Source organism: Clytia hemisphaerica, unplaced genomic scaffold (assembly GCF_902728285.1).
Source record: "Clytia hemisphaerica strain Z4C2 unplaced genomic scaffold, Clytia hemisphaerica genome assembly, whole genome shotgun sequence".
In the NCBI taxonomy this organism is placed as follows: domain Eukaryota; kingdom Metazoa; phylum Cnidaria; class Hydrozoa; order Leptothecata; family Clytiidae; genus Clytia; species Clytia hemisphaerica.
The window spans coordinates 946063-968754 of record NW_027104433.1 but is presented as its reverse complement, the minus strand read 5'-3'; the positions used below and the strand labels follow the sequence as shown (position 1 = coordinate 968754).

The 22692-nt window shown below is 35.9% G+C and overlaps 1 protein-coding gene across 3 annotated transcripts in view; it reads right to left on the bottom strand.

The window, feature by feature from the left end:
* Positions 1-179: 179 nt before the first annotated feature.
* LOC136820675 (integrator complex subunit 4-like) overlaps positions 180-22692 on the bottom strand; it is a 159987-nt gene continuing 137474 nt past the window's right edge. Inside the window, exons 2-13 of one of the 3 annotated variants that reach the window (XM_067076872.1) lie at positions 19438-19633; positions 13234-13693; positions 12788-12894; positions 12404-12580; positions 11806-11945; positions 11339-11528; positions 10282-10835; positions 9827-10113; positions 6041-6408; positions 5226-5651; positions 4716-4836; positions 180-360 (exon numbers count right to left, since the gene is read on the bottom strand). In XM_067076872.1, the coding sequence (XP_066932973.1) occupies positions 185-360; positions 4716-4836; positions 5226-5651; positions 6041-6408; positions 9827-10113; positions 10282-10835; positions 11339-11528; positions 11806-11945; positions 12404-12580; positions 12788-12894; positions 13234-13639 (2952 nt within the window). In that variant the 5' untranslated portion in view covers positions 13640-13693; positions 19438-19633 and the 3' untranslated portion in view covers positions 180-184. Of the gene's footprint in view, positions 361-4715; positions 4837-5225; positions 5652-6040; positions 6409-9826; positions 10114-10281; positions 10836-11338; positions 11529-11805; positions 11946-12403; positions 12581-12787; positions 12895-13233; positions 13694-17333; positions 17659-19437; positions 19634-22692 lie in introns of those variants that run through there. The other 2 variants (XM_067076871.1, XM_067076873.1) reach the window with 2 other exon arrangements.

The following is a 22692-nucleotide window of genomic DNA, read 5'->3' as shown; positions in this document are numbered from 1 at the left end:
TTTGGGAGGTTGCGGAGAACGGGCGATTCTGACATCGGTGAATCTTTCATTTGCAACTAGGTATGATTTTTATACGTGAGCAGATTATATTTTTCGAAGACGTAAAAAAGAGAAGTGTATTTACAAAAGATCTAGTAAAAATGAGATTCATAAACAAAACTTATTTTAAACACGTATGGACTGTTTATCGCGTGACAGGTTTCGGTTGAACATAAATCTTCACTTCATCTGAGATTTTCAAGAAGGATTTATAAAGTTCGTCGTTCCTTTGGACTTGATTATCCGACTGCTTGTGGTACAGCTCTCTCTTAATATCAGTTGGATGAATGAGCACGACGCACACTTTGATGAAGCACGGTTCTAAAACACAGAAAAACGAAAATGTAGGCGAAGGATTAAAACTAGAGGCCATTTGCTTTAAGTGTGCACTTGTTTTGCTCACAAGAGGAAACCGCCTCAAGAGAATTAGCCTTATTACACTGACACGGTTTCCACCGCATTGTAAGAGTGGAATGGACTATAAAGCATGAATCGGAGTCTGATCGAATGCCTAATTAGGGTTCGTTATCGGTTTTGATAAAAGTGACGTTGAAAGTGACGTCAAATATAAAATCACAAAAACTGACGCCAAACATGTTTAATTAAACGATCATCAAAAAAGAAAAACTTCACAGATTTCGTCAGATTTCGTCCGAAATAGCAACGGATTAGTCAGACCTTTGAAATTGGACGAATTTAATTATGAATATTGTTCAATGTCTTCGTCATAGAGAGTTGAAGTGAAACGATGAAAATAATTCATCCAAGAAATCTCTACGAGTTAAAATTATGGAATGAGTAATTACAGAGGACATCGTGCAAAACGAAAATGCGCCGTGGTATAGTAAACTCATATAATAAACTCGCAGCGTTTCACTTGGTAAGTGAACGAATCTTCGCCCGGGTCAACCCACGGCATGTAAGGGAAATTGGTCATTCAGTCCAAGTTGCTGATAGGGCGCTCATTGAAAGCGCCAATAGTTGCGAAAATGGCCTTCAGAGGCTCCTACAGCTTAACCAAATAGAAAAAGAAAGAAATCAGCGAGGAATTTCAATTCTATGAAATGAGCTCGCTGATTTACCAAAAACAATTCTTTGCTTATATCCGGTAAAAAAAAGGTGATTCATTTTGAGAAACTACCATTTGAAGGAACGAACTGCAATTCTCAAAGTAAGAATACGTGTGTGAAAGACCTCCTTCGAAGACAGCACTATATTGCCTTGTGAAAATTGACAACAGACAAACGGAAACAACACACCCAGGGTATGGGTGAGGATCGATCAAGGAAATCATGTTAAAACAGCTCTGCTAATTTTGGTATTGAGGCGAGTAATTTCAAGATAGACTTTTTCTGATACTATGGAATGAGCCTTGGGTTAGAAAGGTTAGAAAATTGACAGCATACAAATAAAAACACACCCAGGGATCGATCAAGTAAACGGTTGTACAACATTAAAATTGCTGCATTGTAATAAGGCATAAAATGTATTGTAAATGCGATTTCACTTCACAAGAAGTATTAATCATGCTTCATGATTAAATCGCGATTAAAAAAGATATAAAGAATCGACAAAATATGGGAGTTATATGATAGTACAACAACGCTTGTTACTATGTCTCTGTGGAGAGCGAACCTCTTTATGGAAATGGTTTGTACGTTCGTTGAGTGTCGAAAAGTTTGGTGATTGTGTGGTGAGGTACGATGCTGGAGGTGTTTGAAAAAATGTTTGTCTGGGGTAAGAATGCTGATAGTGAATAGTTGGAGGTAAATGGTAGCCACTATGATTTTGGCCTTCCCATTGACCTGCCGAAGGAGTCATGATACTGTTCTGATATCCTGACATCGGTATGTGAGGTTGATGGATAGCTGGTACTGCATGTTGGCATCCTGGAAAGGGACCATTTTGGTTTGGGCTTGAATTTCCCGATACCATTGACAACATGTCGGGAAGTGAATTCCCATTTATATTTGGGGAGCCAATCATAGACTGAGGATGAAAAAATCCTGATAATACGTTCTGCAAATTCACAAGATCTAAACTATCAGATTCATCACCTGAACTCTCTTCCAGTTCATACTTCCGGCCGGTAATTTTCTCATAAACAGGCTTCCATTGATCGACAATTTGTTGAGCTTCTTCAGTAAGCGGTGGAGGCTCAACTTCTTCAGCAGACTTCTTCTCCAATGTTTTGTTGAAAGAGTTTAATTTACCAAAGAGGTTTTGGAATTGTTCAGGGCTGTTTGCTGCAAGAGATTCTTCCAGGAGATTCGTGGAGAATTCGACGACCTCTTTATCTTCTTCACGTTCCAATAAACTGGACATTTTTCTGAATTGCTCAATTTGTGTTTGAACAAGCTGATTTGGATCTTGACTTTTTGTTTCCATTTCTTTTATAATTCCAAGGAAACCTTGCAAAGAATCGCGACCCACGTCTTCTATCCGCTTTTGTACCGGCTCAGGAAGCTCTTCAAAACCCATACTCGACATACCAAATTGTTGAACGTGTTTAGACATTTGATGAACTCCTTCAGCGGTTAAATTGCTTCCATTGGCGAATGTTTTTATCTTCTCATCGAAGCTACTCCATCTGTCCAAAAATTGTTCAGGGGTTATAGCTCTATTGCAAATGAAATCTGAATGTGATTTCAATTTCGCTTCTGGAGTTTCCATTTTATTTTTGACATTGTCGAAAAGTGTTTTGATTGTCGAGTAAAAGAACTCTTCACCTTTCGTAGTAGACCACGTTTTACAGAGTTCCAAAATCGCTTCCTCTATTTCCATCAAATACCTCTCAGAATACCCAGAGAGTAAGTTGATTTCCTCAACAAAGTAAGACGGCAGATATCCTTTGGATAAACTTTCAGCTAGTCGCTCATATAACATAATGACAACATGACAATAAGCTTGCCTTTCTTCCCAATATTTCCATTGTTCTGGTGGAGTTTGTTCGAGCATGAGCAACATTGTTGTTTTAAGGAGATACGAAGAAATATGACGGCCTGTCTCATCGTCACTGATCTGTTTCAAGTTAGCATAATAAATAAACTTGGCCAAGAGATAACATTTATTTTGAAAATGCGATTTCCCTTTGGATAAAATAACTTCAGCTTTGGAAAAGGAAATTCTCCATTCATCATTCCTGTCGGACCCAGGAACCGATTTCATGACCAAGTGACATTTATTTCTATCAATTTCTTCGATGATTTCAGAGGATGGCCAATAGCGATCTCGCTGAAACCATGGATATAAAAACTGCGGCCAAAACGCGAGCTCGATGCAAAGTATGAAATCACTTTCGATATGAACCATATTATCCATATTAGTAAAAATATTCGGAGTTCCATCTTGATATGTTCCTTGACCGTTCATTTTACAAAACAGTTTTAGTATTTGACTGTCCACATACTCCTGGTTATTGCCGTTAACGAGCAACAAATCAGCAAACATGGGATCCAAACACTTCATGAAGTCATTGTTCCATTTCAAGTGATAATAACCGATGACATCAGTTGGTACCAAGATGTTCTCCTGGTTATCAGAAGGTATTACACCGAAGGTTTTCATAACATCCATTTCAATGTTAGTGACAGTTTCCCAAACTCCACGACAAATGAATGCCCCTTCGGCTGCACTTCCAGTCAAGAAGGACCCATCTTCATACTCGTTACCAAACCCTTTCCTTTGCACACAATCGTACGCATAAATTTCATCAATATAACATGTGTTGTTAACGGTTGTCATTTCTGATGGATAATTTGTTTATATGAAGTGTTCTAAACACAAGTATAGTATTTGTAAGAAAGCATACTGGAACAAAGGACGTCCATTCATTTAGAGTCTGAACAGAAAGGTGTAGTAACAGAAACAGAAACATTATAAATCATTTTCACATGCAATACTCAGTCCAAATACAAAATGATGACACGTGACGATGACTTTGGTCACTCTGTGTTGACAAAAAGTCGTGGTCGTTTGCAGGAAAATGATGAAAAATTGACGTCAAAAAATGAAAATAGATCTGATAAATCCAAGTTTAACAAATCAGCAAATTGAAACTTTCATTCAGCAATTATTAATTAGTGACATTTCAACAAATAGAATAATAGCATTATAATAATGTTCATTTAAATCCCAATCCGAATAGAAAGTCTAAGTGCAACGTCACAGAATACTCGACTTAAAAAAGAGATACAAATATATTTCAACGAATGCTCAAAAGAACATCGACCATTATGTTTGAGACCTTGCTTACATACAAACACCTTATGTAAAGGAAAGCCTTTATTCAAATGACAACGAAGGAAGATATGTTAATCAATGAAATATATATCATCCAAACATTCTCAGAAAAACGATAATTATTAAGTTAATGTTTCTTTTTGTAATTAAAACAGTGATTATTGATGCGTCAAAGGAAACAAACCTCCCACTGAAAACTTCGTAATTGCCCATCCGTATCAGAAGTACCTGCTTCCACAAAAGTAACCTTATTTGAGACAAACTATTTGGTTTATCCCAGGACCATATACCAAAAGACAATTTAAATTCATTATCTTAGGCTTGAGGTCTAAAACGACACACGTTTTTATAAGCTTAAAACTATATAAATTTAGTTAAAGGACCCTGCTTTATTACATTTGAAACGACCAAAAAATCAATTCTTTGTAACGTACCTGTCCAGCTCTGATGGGAGAGAAGTAATTTACACAGCAATTTTTGACGAGAACGGTTTTCCCAGTGGAATTCAGTGTTCTTCGGCTTTTGGTAAACAATTTGACTGTCCGGATAAGTGATCTAAAATAGAAGTGGAAAAAATCAAGCATCTAAATTGCACAGAGAAAAGTTAAGTTAACCAGTACTCCAAAGGTCCCGAATTAACACCCCCTCTGACTATTAATCTTCTACTTTTCTGTATTTGAGTTGAAGTGGAAATCAGGCTTAATTTCTTTGAAACGTTCGAATTTCCTTTTTCCAACGTGCGAATTTCTACTATTCAGGACCTTAGAGGAGGTTGGTAGAAAAATTATACATACATATAGACAGGCCTGAGTGAAAGAAGCAAATAAATATAAAGCGTCACACATAAGGTGAAGAAAAAATATTCTTCGTTCAAATATCGAAAAACAGAGTAATTTTATCTAGGATGCTGAAGTGGCTGAACGCCAATTAGAAAGTATACGTACCTTTATGTAAACATTTGCAACGTCATCAATATTGTGTATAAAGGAAACAAAATCCACTGCTAGCACTAATCCAGCACTGAACCGAAACGGGTTATCCACGTTATTTCGGGGTTCCAAAATGGTAGCTGAGCATTGACGTAATCTATTGTTCATATCTAAAGTGATGGTTTGTTTTACAAAGAAATTCTGTACCAACTGAAGCAAGGTTGTAATATCTGAAAGGTTTTGCTCTAAAGAATTTTGTAACTCAATAACCGACTGGTACGCATGCGCGTCTGAGCTTGATGTGGTTAAATGTTCTTTAAAGTTGTTGAGACGCTTGAAGAATATTTTCCATAACTTGAAATTATTTTTTTGTGTTTGCTGAGCCTTTGGTAAGGCTCGCAAATGTAACAAAATATGCAAGCTGTGTGCCAGTATTCGAATCTAAAAAGAAGAAAACGAATGAGTCTTGATTTAGGCATACTAGATTTTCTTCCAAAGTCTTTTAAAATTTAAAAAGCCGCCCGAAAAAGTCAATTACTTGAAATATTAGAGTTTCTCTCTCAAAATCTCTTTCAAAAAAGAAATCATTGCTACAATCCCACCGGAATCTAAAAGCTCAAAAATAATCCAATAAGTCTGAGAATATAGCCTGGAAGCAACTTAACCCATCTCAAATCGAAAATTCCAGTCGAACAAAGTGGAAGTACTGAAATCGCTATTCTCGCCCGAGCTTTAAATTCTGAAAAACGTTCAAATGTCTTAAAAATTGACGAAATATTTCGGCATAAAAGGAAAACTTTTAAAAATAATTTTCCATTAGAAAGACTCACCATTCGTAAAACGCAGGTACTCTTGGACGTTATTCCTGGGAACGAATACTCCATATTATAAGACATCTCTAATAAATTTTCCACATCATTCTGAAGTGAGCTACATTCGGTAGAAGCGGTCAGCGCGGGCGGAAGGTTCCACGTGCGCTCATTTTGACATTTTCGAAGCATTTGATAACTCTTGAAAAACAGGGCGAGAAATTCGGCTGACGGTCGAATGGAACGATGAAGCTTTTTGAGGCCGTTCAAGTCGGACAAGCAAGAGTTGATTTCGGACATCGATCGATTGGATGGTTTCTCCAACACATTGTATAATCGTTGGATGGTGTTTTGGAAGAAACGATTCTCCAGTGATTCTTCTTCACCGTCTACAAGAAAGAACACAAGACAGAACATTTATAAGTTAGTGTTTCTCTTAGAATGTACCAAAATGACTTTCAGAGATCTATAAAATCATCTTTTTCATAATATTTTCTTCAATTTCTAGATTTCATTTTCAGTGAAATGACGTATTTTTTCATTTCATTGAGAAAAGTTATCCTAAAGATGAGATACCCAAAAAATGAGAAAACACGACATAAGAAATAAAAAAACACAGGTAAAATTAAAAACAGTTGCTGTTGTTATCATAAAACTGGCTTATTTTTATATCGATGTAGATAATATAATAGTACTTTTGTAAACGTTTCGTTTGACTGAAAGGGGTATAAGAGAGCCCGAAGCCAAATATAATCCAAGCGCCGCCATATAAATAAAAGTTTTAAATCACGACATTAAGTCATTTTAATATTATTAATATTAAAATGACTTAATGTCGTGATTTAAAACTTTTATTTATTAAGTGTATGTATTGTTTTTTTTGATAAAAAATGTTGGTGTAATATTGGACATATCTGTTGTAAGCAATCTAAATATCGACAAAATCAACATGAAAATAGTACGAGGCCGATCCCTCATTCAAACGAACCAAAAAGTTCCATTTCGATAATTATTGTTATTACGCACGGAGCGAGCGTTAGCGAGCGGAGTGCGACTCTTTTGGCAAACGCATGCGCGTAAGCAAAATTTACAAAATTTCAATGATATGCGGGTACTAAAAATGGAAATTCAGTTTTTTTTCACGATTTTTTTCGTCTAGCCGCTATTCCAACATGTTTAGCCTCTGGGATGTTTCAACTTTGAAAATTTCGTCAAAATTAGCGTTTTTTGAGATGAAGTCGTTGCAATGTCAATCTTTCGCAAATTTAAAAACCCACTTTCCCTTGGAAAAAATTGACGTTTTTTGTTTTTTTGGGACCCTTGGGGCACAAGGTACCTGTTGACCGCAAAAATTTCAAAATTCGCGAATTGACCGTTGATAACATTAGGGGTAAAGGGACCCAATGACGTCATGGGTTTGGGAAAAACTTCAAAATGCGATATCTCGAGCTTGAAGAGGAGTTGGGAGGTCGTTGACCCCTCAATCTATCGGGAATTTTATGGGGAATAAGATGGGAGGGTTTATAAGGCTGGAGTAGGACTTTCAAATTTGGCTGAATTTTTAGCAATTTTCAGCTGATGACGTCATCAAAACAAAAAAAATGCGATATCTCGAGTTTGAAACGGACTTGGGAGGTCGTCGACCCCTCATTCCATCGGGAATTTTATGGGGAATAAGATGGGAGGGTTTATAAGGCTGGAGTAGGACTTTCAAATTTGGCTGAATTTTTAGCAATTTTCAGCTGATGACGTCATCAAAACAAAAAAAATGCGATATCTCGAGTTTGAAACGGAGTTGGGAGGTCGTTGACCCCTCTTTCCATCGGGAATTTTAAGGGGAATGAGATTGGAGGGTTTATAAGGCTTGAGTAGGACTTTCAAATTTGGCTGAATTTTTAGCAATTTTCAGCTGATGACGTCATCAAAACAAAAAAAATGCGATATCTCGAGTTTGAAACGGAGTTGGGAGGTCGTTGACCCCTCTTTCCATCGGTAATTTTATGAAGAATGAGATGGGAGGGTTTATAAGGCTTGAGTACAATTTTCAAATTTGGCTGAATCTTTAGCCATTTTCAGTTGATGACGTCATCAAAACAAAAAAATGCGATAACTCGAGATTTGAAAGGAGTTTGGAAATGGCTAACCCCTCTTTGGATCGGAAAATTTATCAAGAATGCAATGAGAGAGGGGTGTTATGAGGCCTTAGGACGACTTTAAATAAAAATTGGTTAATATTTGGGTAAGCAGCGTGAGAAAATCAAAACAAAACAGCCGAAGGGAACTGAACTCTCGGAATAAATAATGGAAAAACGCAAAAAAAGCTATTTTTTGGTGAGCTCTTACTCCATTCTTTCCGAAAAGTCAGTGAAATTAAAACTGATGAAATATAAAGAAATTATTATAAAACTACTCGACACACACGTGACACGATCCAAAGCAAATAAATTCAGCTTTCGGCACTTTCGTTCGTTTCGTGAAAACCAAACAGTTCTTTTTATCAATGTATTATGCCATAAAAACTTGAAATTCTTTAATACTTGTCAAGAATATTTTTCTTAACAAACGAGGGAATTTCAATATTTTTGATTAAACCAGGTAACGAGGGATTTTTGTAAAAAGTCTCTCCCAATCCTCAACAAAACCTCCTTCTTTGACTTTTCAGCATCAATTCTTCAACAATCAACACTTCTTACTTCGAAAATTCGACACGTTTACAGCTTGACGGTAGTTGAAAGTCGAGAAGTTCGCCCCAATTTGTTTTTGTTGCAAAAATGATTTTTCAGACCATTCGTAGCTCAAACCAGTATGCATTTTCTCATCTATGCATCGAAACAAAAACATCGAAAAGTGTTGTCAATCTGATAGAGAAACGCAATAATCAAGAATTTCTTCTCAATCGAAAAAATACAATACATCTTCTTTTTCTGTGTATAGTAATGTATAATCATTTCACATCTCTGAAAAAGCTGCTCCCAAGCTGATGCATTTATTTTGTAGCTTCTGGATGACAAAAATTTTCTTTATTTTGATGTGCATAATTTTGGCGGGAACTTCAGTCGAATGTTTTCGTTCGAATCTTAAATTCGAATCTAACAAGATTTTCGAACAAAAACATTCGAAATTCTCTAGAGACCCGGAAGTTATTTTTCATTTTTTAACTTTGGAATTTTTGCTTTCTTTAGCTTTCCGAGTTATTTTTGATTTTCTAACTCGGGAAATTGTGCTTCCTTTAATTATCCGAGTTATTTTTCTTTTTTTAACTCGGAAATTTTTGCTTCCTTTAACTTTCTGTAAATAGACTAAATCTATTAAATTTTACATTCAATAAAAAGGCTCGCCTCGCTCGTAAAATATTTCTCGTATTGCACTCAAAGTCATGCGATAACTATTACTTATTGAGTCTTTATTGGATTGGTAATCATCGATAGAATCTATCGGATCAATTAGAAATCGATTTCATTTCAGTAAAGTAAAAAAATTTATCACCCTTTCGGTGACGAAATATTTAGGGCCAAAATGACGTCCACAAGATTCACAGTATTTTGAGTTTTGATCCGTTTTAAGTTGTAATTTTTAGATTTTCGGAATTTCTTTGGGGTTTAGGATTTTCGGAAAAATAGTACGATATACTATTGAGCAGCGGATTGATAGCCTTCACCTCTTAATGCATAACTAGTGTGGGCTTGAGGCGTCTATAGAATCCTTTCGCTTTGCGAACACGAGACTCGTTCTCCGTGCGTAACCCCTTTTACGATTGACGAGGAATCCCTCGCTAAAACGAAAGGGTTCGAATGAAAAGCTTCCTACCTTTACTGTTTGATCCACTCGAGGAGGAATCATCTTTACTCAAAGCTGGGATGAACTCCGGTAAGCTCTCTCTCAAATAATCATAATGCTGTTTGGCGAAGGGCGGTAATAAGGATAGGATAGGCGGTGAATGAACGGTAGCGTTGAAGACAAGGGCGGAGACAGCGATATGGGCGGGATCATCGATGTTTGGTTCAGGGATGGCGTAGAAAGGGTGGGTGATGAAGATTTGAGGAACAAGAGATGAGACGAAGTACGGGTGACGCTCACCCAGGCTTTTCATACACCTGAAAGAAAAAAGAAAGAAAATGACATTTGACTTTTAAATGACAATGGGATAAGTATTAAATATTTTCACTGTTCTGTGTTCTATTCCAAACCAAATTTACAGACATCGTTCAAAATTCAAAGCAGAAAGCAGGTTATATTCGAAATCATCCTGAATGAAAAATTACCTCCAAATCGATTCGCGATCGTTCGCATATTTCTTCAAGTTGGTCAACAAAGCCAAAACAGTGGCATACAAACAGGACTGTGTTGCCATTTGACATTGTGCTAATAAATCTCTTACAGCGTTACGGACAACTTGGTTGAAATCGTTCAAACATTCCAGTATAGTGTCCAACTGGTCCTCCCTCAAATCAACATATTTGTGCAACTTCATCAAACTGTTGACGGAGTTCAAACGAACACTTTCGATTTCATCGTTAAACATGTCTACTAAGAAGTCAGTTGACATGCGCGCAAATGATGGATTCTGATTGGCTAATTCACACAACGAATCAACGCCAGCGGTTCGGACCTCCATGAATTCGTCTTCCAAAGATTTGACGAAAACACCACAAGATCCAGAATTCATCAGCTTCACCTCGTCCTCCTTGATTTCCTTCTTCAAAATACTTGGATCATCCGAAGCCCATTTTGTTCCGGTAGCCCATGCTCCACCACCACCGGAACTCCCTCCGCCACGGAAACGCTCAAGTTGACGTTGATTGAAACTCTTCGTTTTCTAAAATTCAAATGAAATAAAACTTGAGATTTTCAAATTTACTGACAAGTCTTCCCATCAGCCGACGAGAAAAGAGACATGTAGCCTGGTCTAGCATCATTTTATATTAAGACTGCGATTCTGACTGTTTAGACGAATAAGAACACTATATCAAGTACTGGTCACACAAAACTAGAACTGGATAAAACAGGACAGTAAAAATTGTCTATTCTTCAGCTAAGTGGTACAGTACAGCAGAGTTTATTTTTGCTCTAACCTCTACAACGAATGACAAGTTTTCTGGCCCTTTCAGTTAACAATGCCTTACAAACAATACTCCATAACTGAAATTTTCATAACTCGAACACATTTGTGGTCCCCTTACGTATTCGAATTATGGAGATTATGCACTCCACTTACTTTCACCATTCTATATTAAGACTGCAATTCAAAGTGGTTATAACGAATAAAAAAGGACATAAAAAGTCGTATACGACAGCTAAATGGTACAATTCAGCACTTACTTTTCCGTGTGACATGAGTTTTTTGTCCAGTGTTTGTTGTAACAGATGTAAGGAGACATCATGGAGGGAACCAAGCAGACCAACAGCTTTTGCACGCACTTTCATTGAGATGTCGTTCGACATGTTGCAGATTTTGATGAAAGCATCGTCCAACAATCGTATTTCTTCCCCGCTCTCTGTTTTCATCATACTGGAAGAATCAGAGTTCAAAGTTCAGACTCGGGAAAGTCCTTTTTTTCCTGCAAACTAGGTCAAGTTAAGTGATAACTTGAAGGCAATTAGTTGCAAAATCAATAGCAAATTTTCCATTAGGAAATCCATTATGATGTAAATACTCCATTTTCCCCAAGTCGTTTAAAATGGATTATTGCTACAAGAAAATAGTATCTTTCTTTCTCCTAAACTTAGTAGAAAGCTACACTTTTAAGCATATTGTTTTAAGAAACAAACAAAAACATCATGCAAACCTGTTAGGAGTTGTATGACTAAACACCCACACCAACTTGATAGCAGCCAGACGAACGTTTTCATAATCGTCTGTCAGAGCTGACGTCGCCTTCTCATAAACACTGATATCCAATGGCCGGTTTCTTTGGTGGAGTGTGAGCTGAAAGCAAAAAATTCATTAAAGCCACAGTTGCACAGTCCGGGGTCTACTTAAAGCTTTTTCCATAGACTGAATGGTGCGATTAAGTAGCCCGGTATATTATTGTAATATGCTTTTGCTTAGGTGGCCAGATTTTAGTTGTTTTGAAGGAAAAAATTTAAGACGAAGCAATGTTTTTATTTGAAAATAAGGGGTTGCAAGTTTGTTAATCATGTTTGTTTCCCATTCTTAATTTTTTTTTCAACTCCAACTTGTTTGAATTTTTGTGTTTTTCTTCAAAATGACGACCTCGTCAAATGCTCCTAGTCTACTTTGCTGGACTTACTATCAAAACCTCCATTACATTGGTGGAATTGAACACAATCTCAGTATGCTTGTTTGTATATGTATAAAAAATGAATAAAACATCAAGCGATATCGTGTACACTCGAAAAAGTTATCTTAAGAGAACTACCTACCAGTGATTGGTACACGACGGTCCGCACACGAGGATCTTGGTCTGCTGAAAATTCAGAGAACAATTCCATTGGATCAACAGTTCTCGTACTTGACATTCTAATTGGTTCAGAGGGACATAATTGACCAATCAGATTCAAGCATGCACATCGAACGTCGTGGTGCGAATCGTCAAGTTTCTAAAGACAAATTCAGAAATAATTCTTGAATAAATTAGGAATCGATTATAAAAATGTTTTACTAAAAGGATCTGCAATCTGTCTTTGATTTCAAATATGCTCCTCACCTCATTGGGCCTCTCTTAACTAAATCAGAGGAGAGACAGTTTGGGCAAAGAATTTCAAATAAAGTAAGAGTAAGATTATAACAGACAAAAAGAAAGAAACCTTTATAGAAGCTTTCAATATCTTCTGGATGATGTCAGCTTTGTTTGGAATAAGGATTGCTGCTCTTGATAACGAGTTGAAAATTTGCGACAAAACAAAGTGGTTACCTAAAGTGGGAAGAAGCACACATAGATTATTATCATACTGTAATGATGTTGTGGTAGGGCCTAAATCATTATTTCAGCAGGCTGTTCCATGTTTCTTATACCTTATCCAGTCCAAAACTAGTGTTTTATAGCAACACTAATTATCAAAAAAATAATACCTCGGAAGCTTTTAATAATTCATTCTCTCAAAAATAATTGTTCTTTGAATAAAAATTTGATTTAGGATAGAGGGGCGTTTTAGTCTGTTGTGTTCAAATACAAGTTTTGTATCAATTCTGGTCTACTTTAACCACCTTTAACAAATGGTCGCTTAGTAGTTTTATAATAGTAGATACTTACTTTCTTTATGGAGGCAGTCAAATATTTCTTCTACACATTGCATTTTATTGGAGCTTGGTAGATAACATATCTCTTTGATTAATTCAATGGCTTTAGCACGAACAAGATGGTCAGATTCTTTACGTATCAGATCCTTCAAATGTCTGATGACTTGTTCACATTCTTCTGAGGTGGAGTCTACCAAACGTAACTGGTGATGGAAATGTAGCAAGAATTGCAATGTTTCTTTTACATTGGATGATTCGTAAAGAGAGACAGTCAACTCTTGAACAATGCTTTGCTGTTTGATGCGTAGTTTCAATGGTGGGATTGTATTGATTTGAGAAGTGGAGGATGTTTGTGGTGGAACGGTGATGGTCGCTGAACCAGATGATGAACTTTCAGCTTGACTGAAGCTCCTCTTCATTTTGTCTTTTAAACTTTAATGATAAATTATATTCTTGGTGGTACTTTATTTTCCCTGAAAGAGAATAAGAAAACAATTGATCTTTTTAAAGAAAACTGAATCAGATTGTCTAGAATTGACAGATTTTGAAATGTTTAGATTTAGAAACAGCTTTAGATTTCCACTAAAATGAATTTTTTTTGAGGTATTCTGAAGATTTAAATGTAGACAGAATGGAAAAGACAGGTCATTAAAAAACTGCGATTGGGTTCAATACTATCAAATAAACATTTTTTTTAATCTCTACAAAAGCAAAAGCAAAAGTAAAGGCTGAACGAATAAGAAATTATAGATGTTATCTATTGACTGTCGAATGAAAGACTGTTTATTGGGTTACTATATTAATGATGAATTGACCAAAAATTAATCAGGAAATTACCAATCAATCAGAATCAATAACTAATCAATAAAAATAGTTCAACTCGCTACCTTAATTCAAAAGGGGCCTAAGTCCATTTTTATGAAATTTTAGATCTTTAGTTCTTCTCAATCTCTCTTTTGATGTACATAACAAGTAGTTTTTACTGAACCTCTGATAAAAGTGATGTTTAATTCAAAAGAGGCCTAAGTCCATCATCTTTTTTACAATTAAGGGCCTAAGTCAATCAACTTTTTACAATAAAAGGGCCTAAGTCCACCAAAATAAGTTTGTTAAGTTTTGAAGAGGCCTAAGTCCAATTGAATTGCAAATGGGCCAAAGTCCATGCATCCTAAAAAGTTTAATTGAGTTTTTCTTTATTTTACTGAGATTGTATTTTCTCTTTATCTTGAATCTAGGTGTAAGTGGCTTTATTTTGGAGTGTCATATGTGCAGGTTTTGAACTTTAAAAGGCAGAAATTAACCCTCACATGTTTTTAAAAATTCACACTTAATTCAAAAAAGGCCTAAGTCCACTCTGCAAGATTTACCAGCAAAGCACCTGTAACGTACAAAAATATATTCTTTCCAAACGAATGCCTTTTCATTGAAAAAACAACTTACAGCTATGGCTTTCAGAAAACATTTACTTCAAAGCTTTACCATCAAAAATGGTTTCAGAATCAAGGAAAAACTTTAATTGCAATTTTCTCAAAATGACCAAAATGGAATTATGCCCCTTTTGAATTTTAAGGCTCACAGGACTTAGGCCCCTTTTGAATTAAGGTAGCAAACTATATGATTACTTTTTGATAATCGAAACAATCTAGTCTTTGATCCGAAAGAGGTAGTTTCATTATTCATTATTCCTACCAGGTAGTTCTAACTCCATCCAAATCAAATTCTACTTTGTAATAAAAATGAACTTTCTTGAGCAGTAGCTTGGAGGCAGTCTTCTCTCCTTTTCTCCTTTTCAATATTATGTGCACAGCAGTTTTTATCTTTGTTTTTTGTTTTTTCTTTTAGTGACAAGGCATGCGTATATAGCAAAAGCTTTGTAGAAATATCAGTCATCGGAATATTTTTTTCAAAAAGTAACAGGTCACGTGATAAATGGCGCTTTTTATTTTTTTGAAATTTCAATATTTAGCCAAAACTGCTCTGGTTTTGGTAACCTAGGAATCTGATCAAAGCTCAAAATTTTAGAAAAAACAAAAATTACCTCAAATCAAAGTATTCTAAAATTTCTGAGCATGGTACAGTTAGATTAAACTGATACAGATGTCTGTGCGTGAAGCATTTACAGCCTTGTTGGCAGAATCTGGAAACCCAGGCAAACAATTATAATCAGCCACAAACTCTTACAAGCTCTAAAATCATTTAAAACTACTAAAAACCACATCAAAGCATCAGCCACATTCAACTTCTCAGATATATAACTGAGCTGCTGGCCCAATTTTTTCTTGACCCCCTCATTTTTATCCCCCACCATATTTAAAAAATTTTCTCTTTTCTGCTCTCCCCCAGTTATTTGACGATTTTGCGGTGCCCCCTATATGGTTAACATAAAAATGCCTTAAATCAAGTTTTAATTTTTGGAAACTTGAATGGTGTTTCCTTGTGTGTTCTTCTAGAGTTGTGTTCACAGCAGGGTGTTCAAGATAAGAACTTTCTTAAATAGAACTTTTCTCTTTTTTGTTTGCTCGTTTTTCCTTTTCATCAACATGACGATTCTTACAAATCATACACCTTTTTCGTTTTTCCAGCCGCAACTTTTTGAACAGAAATAAATAAAAAAACAACACCAAAACATTATACGACGTAAGATTCTCTAAAGCAGTAGTTATTAATGAGAGCTAAAAATAGAGAGATATGACTGGAGCCAAAGACCACCAAAAGGATATAGTAATAATGAAATTATACGACACATACATTTGGGTGTTAAAGATAAAAACGGCAATTATTGCTCTTTTCGGCAATTATTTCCGAAAAAGGAAATTTTTTCAACGATGAAATGCTGAATCATCAAAATGTGTTATCCTTATAAGGGCAAAGATGTCAGAGGTGTTTGAAAATTGTAAAATTGCATTGAGAAAAAGGTTTTTCGGATTTTTAAAAGTGATTTTTTCAATTTTTTGTTGCTCAATAACATGAAAATTCCTAAAATAATATTTAAAAAGCAATGAATTTTGATATGATTTCATTCTATAAAACATCAAATTTGGTCAATTTGTTCCAAAATTACGAGGTTTTTAAGTTTTGACTGGAAAGGCTTGTGATGACGTCTTCACAAAACTTTCAACCTCCATGGCTTTTGATAGGAAGATTTTCAAGACATGTTTTATACCTCAATTTTCATCAGCATTTCATGCTCTTTCCGCTGGAACCATCAAATTTTGAATATTTTCAAAAAAATAATTTTTTGGCCAGCCAGCTGATGACATCATCTGGCAGTTGGCCAGGTGGCAAAATTTGGTGTTACTGTTTAAAATTAAGTTGTTTAAATTTTTTATCGGCATTGGGCCGATAAGGGGGTGGGGGGGGTGGGTGTCCAACTACATACCTATAAAAAAACAAGTATTGGGACGAAAATCTTTTCAGCCAATTTCTTTCTGATTTCGTCCACAAACTCCACTGAATTTCACTTGCTTTCACCTTCGCACACAAATTCGCAACTTTAAAAGTACATTTTGAATTAGCTTTGATAAAAAAACCCTTTTTTCATTGGCCAGCGTGCTACCGTTTCTTTCGAAATGTTGCGACTGCATCGCGTCTTTTCAACTTTCGTTTTGACTAACAATATCGATGCGGGTATGAACAAACTCAATGTTGGTGCAAATACATAAACAAAAATTCAACAATGACGGGTGGAAAGGCGAGATCAACGCAATGGCTGACATGATTGGAAAAAATTGTGTTTTCGAAGATGTAAAATTTGGTTTCGAAAAATTTTGGCCGATAAGAGCAAGGGGGGAGGGGGTCTGAAGCTTTTCGAAAGTTTTTTTGTCGAAGACCCCTAACAGACCTCACTATTTTGAAATTTTGCTGCTTTGATTGGTCAGTCATATGAGGGCTATGCATGTTAGCCTCCACTAATGCAAGTTACCCGAATTCACGATATATTTGAAAGACTCCATTGATTGGATTTAGGCAGGGCTGTCGAATTTAGGACCACTCACTGTATCTTGCAAATTTCTTCATTTGTTTATCTATTGCTTTCAGTTAGGGAAGCCAGGGATCCTGTCATTCTATAAGCCAGAAAAAACTAAATGACACTTGTAAACTTAAGTTTCTTACCATTTTCCATCGAAAACAACCAAAAACATTGCTACTTCCCAAAGCCGGAGACCAAAACAAATTATCTTCCAAGATTATGGCGCCCTTTTAGATCTATTGTTAAGGCCATCTAAAATGGTGGAAAGAGTTGCAGAAAGACAAAGGCGCCTGTTGCTTCGAGGGTGGCAACGCCAAAACTCCCAATATGATCTTCCAACAGAAGGCGAGTTATTTGCCGCGTGAGTTACGTCATGCACTCCACCGCAGCACAAACGAAGTGTGTTTCAATGAATATCATTAATTATAAGAATATATTATGTGCTTACCTTCAGTAATTAAACTTCAGGTGCTGAAAATGAAGAAGGTAAGAAGATAAAAGGATAAAAGGATAATTTTCATTGTAACAGTTTGGTCAATCATCGCTGAAAGTTTAAAAAAGTTTTTCAACGCAAAAAAAAAATTCAGCCAATTAAAAGCACAGTGTGCTTATATCTACTATGTTTGCTACATTGGGGCTAAAAAAAGTGTGAAAAGACACGAAGGCCATTTTTTTATGACAGTTAGCTATCACACTAGGAAATCAAGCTTTCAGAAAAAACAACATCAGTCATCTACAGGATGAATTTGCAACGTAACAAGGATGAGAGTTACCTGAATCAAAACTTAATTTAAACTTGAAAGTTTGAAACAAAATAAAACGTGCAGCAGCCAAAATCAACCAACCAAAATTTGTCATTCAATTCCCGAGACAGTGCTTCGATTTTTAAGGCCTTGTTTATATATGCTAAAGTAAAAACATTTCCGCACATGTAAATGGGTCAGTGTTAGAGGTCCGGCAAAGTTTCCTGGAAATAGCCTATCTGGCAGTGCGCAGATCTAGGTGGGTTCCTTCTCCCTCGTAAATCTTTTTCTTTGGAAGTTGATCTTCAAATTAGTTCTCAAGGTTGGCTTGGCTCAATTTTTTTCATTTATGGGTCAAATTTTAGGCAATTTTTTCTCATAGTTTTTGAGAATGATAATTTCATTAAAAAGCGCCGGGTTATTTTTTCATGAACCCCTTTAGGCTTTAGAAGTTTTGCGGCGCATTTTTTTGCTTGAGAGTCAGGTAAACGATAATAGCGCTTTCGTAGCATTAATCTTTGATACGCATTTCGGCGGGACGCTAGTGTGAGTAACTGAATGAGTGATGTTATGATTTTTTTGATTGTGGCCGCATACGAACTCGCCAGATGTTCCTAACTGGCTTTATCTATCAACTCTCTATACTTTGCTTTGTCTACAATCTCTTACTTTTTTAGAGAAATGCATTATGAGAAATGCATTGACAACTGATGAACCTATGAAATGTAATATTCTTAATAACTATTTTGTGAACATTCATTGGGAAGCTTGATGAAATACCTGAAAATTCAGACCTGATGAGCCATATTTACAGAGTGACACCTACAATATCGAATGTCAACTACGAATTCTACAAACTGAGCAGAATCTTTAAACATGTCTTCAAACCTAACAAAGCAGGAGGACACGATTGTGTAAATTCTAAAATAATGAGATTAATCGGTGAAGAAGCTTTAACTGGTCTTCACTATATTGCAAAAAAAGTTTTGAAACAAATAAATTTCCAACCAAACATAAAGTGGCAAAAGTAACTTGTATTTTCAAAAATAAAGGTTCAAATACAAAAAGCGCAAATTACAGGCCCATCTCTCTTCTTTGTTTACCACTACCAGGAAAGATGCTGGAGGCTATCATAGCTTCAGAAGTCGACGCTCATGTTTACCAACACCAACTCCTAATTAATCATCAATGGGGTTTTAGAAAGGGACGATCTCCAGAACTCATGCTTATAAGAATGTGTAGATGGCTCTCATTACTCGACAAAGGGAAATTTATTGGAGTTTTGCTAATTGATTTTAGTAAAGCCTTTGAAAGCGTCTGCCATAAAACTTTATTAAAGAAAATCACTGCTATTGGAATCTCAGGAGACTTGTTCGAGTGGTGCAAAAGTTATCTAAGTGAAAGGCAACAGTTTGTTAAAATTGGAAATAGTAAATCAACCATCAAACCAGTAGAGCAAGGAGTTCCACAGGGCTCCATCTTAGGCCCTAGATGCTATTCCTACCATGCGAATGACCTTCCAGATGCAACAAAATCAGACGATACTCTTGAGGATAAGAATCAAGATGAAACGGAAATGTTTGCTGACGATACTACAGAATCCAGTGTTACAGATACTATTGATGAATTGATACCAAAAATCCAAGCAGCTGCCAATAAACTGCACAATTGGTCAGCTTTGAATGGAATGATAATTCATCCTGGTAAAACGAAAATCATGATCATTTCCAAACGTAAATTTATTGGTCCACTGCAGAACATCACCATGAATGGAAGAAACCTTGAAATTGTGGATCACCAGAAGGTTTTGGGAACCACCATTGATGATTCCTTATCCTGGAGAGTACAAATTGATAAAAACGAAAAGCACTATCGCACAAAAATCAAAATGTTAAACGTATGGTTATTCTTGGTAATGTTGTCATGTCAAAATTTTACTTTGCAACGATTATCCCATCCGTTAATTATAATATAACAGTATGGGGCAATAATAATGTTATCTTGAAAAAGCTAGAAACTCTGGTTGCATACCTTTTAATGTTCAAAACCAAAAAACTGAAACTGTTTCACTAAACTGCAAACGGTTTGGGTTTTTTTACCTAAACAAAGAAGCTGTTACATTGCTAATTCGATTTCTAGGATCTTGCCTAAAGTCACAGCAACGAATTTCAAAATGGTAGCCCAGCGGAAGAAAACATCAAAGCTTAGGGCATGTGCATGCGTGCACTTAGTGAACCAGCGTAAACAAAGTGTAGTGCTTGGTTAGAATAATGGTTTAGCAAAACAAAAAATCAAATGGTGCAGTTTGTTTGCTAAACTCTTAGTTTAGCGAACGAAGAAAACACAGAAAAAAGACTGTTGGCTTTGATCGTCTGTTTAGGTAAACTTTTAAATGAATCAATGCGTTCGCTAAACCCTCTGTTTCACTTTTTTGGGTTTTTGGCTAAATGGTATGTACCCTCTGCACGTACAAGCTGCTAGACGAATATTCCAACCACCAGACCATTTGTCTGGCGATGAGGTACTAAAGGCAGCTGGATGGATGAGTATTGAATATTTGTATAAACGAAGACTGTTATGTCTTCTGCACAAAATATTTTACAGAAATATTGATTCAGAACTATCAAATATGTCTTGTATTTTGAACTCAAAATCTACTCCTCAACGGAGGGACAATCAAGTAAAAATTGCTAAACAATTCAAAACAACAAATCAAAATACTTTTGCTGTTAGAGCTTCCAAGATATGGAATGCAATGCCGAACGAACTTACGAATGTATCAAAATGTATCAAAATTTTACATCTTTAGGAAAAAATTAAAAAATTTTAAAGATAAGATCAATAAATTTTCTTTTACATATAATTCATACAATATTAGAGATGACTATGTATTTATTTAGTTAATCTTTATCAAACAACTCACACATCATTTCCCATGAACTTTGCATTACTTACATTAAATTCTTTGATTATGAATCATAAACTTTGAAGTCCTATCTTAGCTATATTCTTGGTAAACAAAACAATTCGCTTGCTTAATTTCCCTATCTCACTTTGATGACCTAGATTTTAATTTTTTTTTTTTTTTTTAGATACATAGCTTTTAATTTTATATTGCACACGCGTAGGTTTTTATGACTCATAGGTTACATTAGGTTAGCTCAAGTCTAGTTCTAATTAACTCCTATAACAAAACTAAATCTCACTTAAGCCACATAAGCTTATCAAGCTTTAACTTTTTTTTCTCTGGTTAACTATCCTTCAGAAATCTCTGCACTAATAATTCTTTTATCTCTATTTACAGCATACATAAATTTATTAATACATTTTAATTATTTTTCATTTGTAATATAGTCCTTTGTTGCAGGTCCACATCAGCTTAGTCTGCGTTTTTTTAACCTGCTTTATCAAATAAATAAAATAAAAAAAACAAAAAAAACTTCGCTTTGCTCAGAAGAATAGGGCCATTCCAGAATTTGTCTGTAACTAACAGGACACAGGATTTCTGAGGGCAAAAGTTTTCACCAATATTCAAAATTTCAAAGGCAAGAGAAGAAAATGTATGGAAAATGTATGAATTTCCAAGGCAATTGAATTAAAAAAGGCATAAAAGAGTGGAATTTCCAACCCATTTTGCGAATGTACATGGATTTTTATTGGAATTTCAGACCACCACTAGAAAAAAAACCGGGGTTTGGTTATTATCAGTTACTAGGGTTAGGGTTGGAGCTCGAGAGTCACAATATAAGGTCAAAGGCCTTCTTACAATAAGGTCAAAGGCCTTCTTAGGGGCATCCGTACCCTGAGAGCTAACTTAGGACCTCGTAGGGATCCTTCTGTAGGGGCACCGGTAGGTAGGGTTGGGAGCTTTCTTTAATAACGGAAAGGTCTGTAAATTCTGAAATTACAACTATTTGTGAATGACAGTGTTCTGTCGTGTCTCGCAGACGCAACCTTTTTTCAAAGAGGACGTCCTGTTGAATAATTATGTAGTCCAGCCATAAAAACAATGATAGAGCCATGCATAATTACTGTATCATGCATATTGTAATAATTATGCATGGTTTTATCATTGTTTTTCTGCTGGACTACATAATTATTCAACAGGGTGGCCTCTTTCAGTCAGGCACATCCTGGCAAATGAACGGGGTATTTTTCACTTGCGACCATTGGCAAATGAACGGGGTCGAAAACGAAAGTGACGTAATAGCGCCGAATACCCAGTTTAATTGAACCGGGTTGGAAATATTTTGCTTCATTTCAAAGAACTGCATAGATGAAATTTTTTTTCCATGGGCCAATTTTGTCTTCGAAGATTGAAGAAACTTTTAACGAAAAAATAAAGTTCCCAGTTTTCTTTCTTTTTTCCCTTTTTCAGTTTGAAGTTCATTTTTATTCATTTTCACGCTTTTAGCCTGAGACGTACCTACCTATACCTTTGATGTGTTTCAGCAAATTCTCTGCTCACTCAACCCGTGGGGTCCGGTGTTTGACCATTTCAACAATTGAATTCGAGTCAGCCATCCTGTAAGGGAGATAGGCAGGGAGCAGTGGCTGGTCGGGAACATCTTGCAGAAATTGATCAAGTTGTTTTTTGAAGGAATTTTTGGAACATTTGGTCATGTCACGTATTTTTCTTGGTAACACATTGAATAGTCTTGGACCGGTGTCTGAAAGGCAGCTCTTCCAAATGTTCTTGTTCGTTGTATTCACTGGTTTGAGGTGGCATTTTCTCTTCCCAGGCGTTGGTTTGTATATG